Source organism: Solanum tuberosum, unplaced genomic scaffold (genome assembly GCF_000226075.1).
Source record: "Solanum tuberosum cultivar DM 1-3 516 R44 unplaced genomic scaffold, SolTub_3.0 scf00084, whole genome shotgun sequence".
In the NCBI taxonomy this organism is placed as follows: Eukaryota; Viridiplantae; Streptophyta; class Magnoliopsida; order Solanales; family Solanaceae; genus Solanum; species Solanum tuberosum.
This window is the reverse complement of record NW_006239009.1, coordinates 342254-347231: the sequence shown is the minus strand read 5'-3', so window position 1 is coordinate 347231 and position 4978 is coordinate 342254. Positions and strand designations below refer to the sequence as shown.

At 34.6% G+C, this 4978-nt stretch overlaps 1 protein-coding gene across 1 annotated transcript in view; it reads right to left on the bottom strand.

Moving 5' to 3' along the window:
- The window catches only part of LOC107060452 (uncharacterized), a 3408-nt gene extending 3059 nt beyond the window's left edge, over positions 1 to 349 (bottom strand). The window contains exon 1 of the mRNA XM_015308411.1: positions 25 to 349. Coding sequence (XP_015163897.1) covers positions 25 to 349 — 325 coding nt within the window. The remainder of the gene's footprint in view (positions 1 to 24) is intronic.
- Positions 350 to 4978: the final 4629 nt, after the last annotated feature.

Below are 4978 nucleotides of genomic sequence, written 5' to 3'. Positions count from 1 at the left end.
ATTTCTTGGCATCTTCATTTGGACCATCATAAACTCCTTCAGCCTGTGCAACATCTCTAAATTGATCATTTAACAACCCATCAATATCATCACGCGAGTAATCCATATCATCGTCAACATTCAACTTGATATCCCATTCCCCGTGATTGAGCCATCTAGTATAACCTTTAACAAATCCATAGCATATTAGATGATCATACACTACATTCCTTCGAGTCCAACGAATATTACAACATTTTGCACATGGACACTGAATTTCTTGTCCTTGAGGATCTCCATAAGAGTAAGCAAAATCTAGGAATGATTCAACACCATAAATATACGGTTTCCTATACCTTGCTAAATCCATTCAATCCTTGGATGGGATATTTGAATTCCTAGAAAAATATATCAATATTTAATCTTCCACTAACAATCATTAAATCATCAATTACTTCACAAATAAGTTTTAAAAGTCATGAGTAAGTTACCAGAATCAGGTGTTATGAGATGATATTAGTTTCTTACCTAGTCATGGCGCTTGTGCTATGCCAAATCAAACCTTGAATCCTCCACAAATGTTTTTGAATGTTGATTATACGTCTAAGGAAAAATAAGTAAAATTAATAGGATAGATACAATTAAGAAAGAAAGTAAATTAATAGGACAGACACAATTTAATGAAATAATCAAGAATAAGCAAAGATCTACTACCATGTTGAAACATTCAAGCAAACATTACAATGATCCTATAATAGATAGTCGATCACACCAAAAAAACTTAAAGTTTCGTAAAGTTTATTCATTCTAAGTTATCCCTGACCTAAAGCAAGATTAGCTATAATATTGGATCCTAAAGGGTGAAATATTACTTATAGAAGGACTTTGAATAAGAAGAGTTGTGAAATTTTTCAAGATTCTAGAAGTGTTCAAGGCTTAACAGAATCCTGTGATAAGGTTTACTGGAAACCTGATTTTAAAAAGAGTTCAATAATTTTACTTCAAGTGTTATGTAGCCTTCCAAGTTCTAAAAATAGGAAGAAAACAATTAACACAATCTAAATTAGGCAAGTTAAACCAGATTTTAAGGCTAAAGTTGACTGCATTTTCGAGAAGGAAAAGCATGCCCTAATGAATGTTATATGTTCCATTAGACAATATTGGAGAGTGCTAGGCATCTATTTTTGCACTGTAAAGTAGCAGCTGGCATATGGAGTGTGTTCTTATCAGTTTTCTTATCTACTGCAGTTAACTGCCATGACTCACCCTACAATCTGAACCTGCCAGGACTACCAGATCACTCAGCTTCCTTCATCAAAAATTCTATAATCTGAACCTATGCACCTCCCTTATTCAGAAACATACCAGTCATATTCAACCATTCTGCATCAGAGTTCTGCCTCCTGAACCTTGTGTTCCCAAGCAGTCAGACTATGTCCAATAGCAGAACATAGTTCTGCCTCCTGAACCTTTTCTTATTCAATTCTTTTGTGTTCTGTTTTGTATAGAAGTTTGTTGCTTTGGTATATTGAGTTACAAGAACAGAGTTCTGCCTCCTGAACCTTTCCTTATTCAATTCTTTTGTGTTTTGTTTTGTATAGAAGTTTGTTTCTTTGGTATATTGAGTTACAATATTTGTTTGGATTTTTTTTAGTCTTGTTAGAAATTTACAAGAAAATAGAACCAGCACTTTGTCATACACAACTTTATATCTATTCTCCAACCCAAATTTCCTGAGTAGACTCTTCTAGAGTTGAAAAGCTTAAAAACTGGTAAAGGTATTAATCAAGAATATGTCCATCTGGTGAAATAAACATGTTCCCTATGCAAATGAGCAAACAATATCATTCAGAAAAACAAGAGGAGCTTCTAGTCACAAAATAGGGAAACTAACAGTGGAACTCCTACTCCTCCAAACATCCAATAAAGAGTATGGCTACATATCAAAAGAGAAGACTCTGTATTTTTGTACAAAGCACAGGAATAAGAAAGTAATATTCCAAACATCAGCCAACCTCCAATGCAAGTAAATTAAACTACCCAAGATTGATGGGCAACTAAAACTGACAAAAAAGATAAAACTGTCTGGACTGCATATCGAAAAAATCCTCTTGGGAAGCAATATCCAACAACTTAATAAACTGCATACACAAAGCATCTCTATAGGCATACATTTGCAAGAATTAAGATTTTAGAGACTATAAGCTTACAGAGTTATAGGATTATTTGGCTATACTTGTGAGTATGTTAGACTTGAACACTACGGAGACAGAGTTATAGGATTACAGGATTTTATTTGGCTATACTTTTGTGTAGCTGAGCTTACAGAGTTATAGGATTTTAGAGACGTAATGTTTTGTCTAGTTGAGCTTACTAAGTTATACCTGTGGCTACTTTGAATTACTATAGTCTTGAACACTACGGAGCTGAATAGTTTAATTCAAAATTTATAATATTAAGGAAAACAAAGATAGATACTTACTGACTCAAATGCTTTCGAGTAGTAATTCCCTCTTTCTCGTCTACTCAATATGCCTAGGGCTAACTTTGACGTTCAGATTTTTCACAATTTCTTCCCCTACTTTGAAATTTCAGTTGTAAGAACCCCCAAAGTAATCAATTCCTTCTAAACACAAAACAAAAATTCAATGAATTGACTGTTTTTAGTACTAGATGATTAGTAGAGAATAAAAGGAATCTCAGCTGTACGAAATCGGTACTTACGCTTCACGAAATCGGTATAGGAGAAATCTTTAGCTCAGCTCTCCAGCTTCCTCTCTTCAGTTCTTCGATCCTCAGTTCTTTGGCTTCAACTCTTCATCTCTTCGAGAAAATCGGGTTCTGGAGAAGAGAATCTTCAGCTCAGCTCTTCAGCTCTTCAGTTCTTCAGCTTCCTCTCTTCGATCATCACTTCTGGAGAAAAGCTTGTTCTACAGACAAAGAGTTATGTTCAAGGAAAGAAGAGTAAAGCGTATGTTCTAGGAAAGAAGAGAAAGAAAAGTTTTTATTAATGTTTTATCAATTAATATTTTTGGCCAATAAAAATGGAAGGGAGAGTTAAAAATGTTGGAGGGAATATAATATTTTGGTGAAAACTTTTAGGCCACACTTTTAATGTGTTGTGTTGAAGGGAATATAATATTTTGGTGAAAACTTTTAGGCCACACTTTTAATGTGTTGTTTTTCTAATTATAAAAATAGGACACTTTAAAAGTGTGGCCATATATGTAAATAGTTGTTGCCATTTATTTCATTTTATGACAACGCTTATAAAGTGTAGCCTATACCATTAAAGAGTACGCTTTACAAATGTTGCCAATATTATCGATGCCAAAAGTTAAAAATTTAGGCTACATTTTAAAAGCGTTCCCAAAAATATTTTAGGCAACACTTTACAAGCGTTATCCAGATTTAGTGAGGCCGTAGGCCTAAAATGGTGTAGTGATTGCTTGATTTGTGCCATAAACTGATGAAATATCCTTAATTTTCAGGTACATGGATTGAGGAATAAAGCAAGGACACTAACATGCAAAAAGGAACAAAACAAACTCAAGTATTGAAGAAAGGCGAGCCTGGTGATCGCTAAGAGCGTTTGGTGAATCGCCGAATGGCCAGTTCCACCACCTAAAGTTCCAGTGTGTTCGCCTTGAGGGAAGAAACCAAATCTGCAATTGGAAGGAGCCGTCGGCGCATCGTCGAGGAATTGCTCAAAGCAGTGCTAGATTACCCAAAGTTACAGAACCTAAGGATGATGAATGACAAGAAGAAAAGGGCGGTGGAAAAGATCTAAGGGCGGCTCGCCGAGTGGTTTGGCGAGCCAGACTTACTTCACTGAATGCCTATTCATAGCACATTTTTGGCGATTATAAATACGTTTTTGAACATTTAGTTTAGTATCAATTAGTATTTTTTTAAAATCCATTTTAAGTATCTTGAGACAGTTTTTCTCTAGAATATTCCTTAGCTTTAAAAGATTGAAGAAATTCACTTTTGAAAATTTAGAAGTGGGTCTTTGAGATTCATCAAATTGGAGCATTGTAGAGACGAAATCACTCTTACCTAGTTGATGGATAATCAATTTGGTAACTGTTTTTACCTTTTTATAATGTCTAGCTAAAACCCCAATTCTTTGGGTGTGATCATGTTATTATGGGCTGATTTAGCTTACGGGTATTGCTAATTGTTAGTTTAAATTCTATTTAAAAGTCAGTTTAATTATTAATTGTGGTTTAATTTCAGAATTGTAGTTGCAAATGCAGTTCTATATTTGTGTTCTTGGCTTGCTTGAGTAGAGAGGTTTTAGAACTAAGGTTTTTGATTAATGGTTTGTGGGTATTGGGTTGATTTGGGTTAAGCTCGAGAGAGTAAATCCTAAACTCAATACCACACATTTACCTTGAGAGAGTGAATGGATTACGATGTGGGCTGCTCTTAATTTGCATGCTTGTTGATGTTCTAAAGAAATCACCTGATTCGGGGTAGTTGTTCGAGAGAATACTACCTCCCTCATAGCCCAACATACTCAATAATATCTAGCTATTTACTACTAGTTGCAATATCCATATGCCTAAATTGCCTATAATCGATCACATCGCAACAATCCGTCTCATTATTGTTAATTCGAAGTGTTTCTGATTGCTTTTAGTTGATAATGTAAACCAAAACCCCTATTTGACATTTGTGTCACCCTTTTTACTTTATTTTGTCTTTAATCGATAATTTATATTCCCATGGCTGATTTGACCACATTTATACTTCATAATTGAATTTAAGACAGGCACCTCTCCCTGTGGGATTCGACCCCAACTCATTTAGTTTGGTTTTATACTGAATTACGATTATTTACACCTAGAATTGGATGAGGTGTTCTTGATATGTTAAACCAAAACTCTAAATTCTAAGTAACTTAAAACCCTAACCCAAAACCCTAAGAAACCTTGTACCCTAAAAAACCATTAAATATCCTATAGCTAAAAGGCCTTAAACACCCCTATAAAAA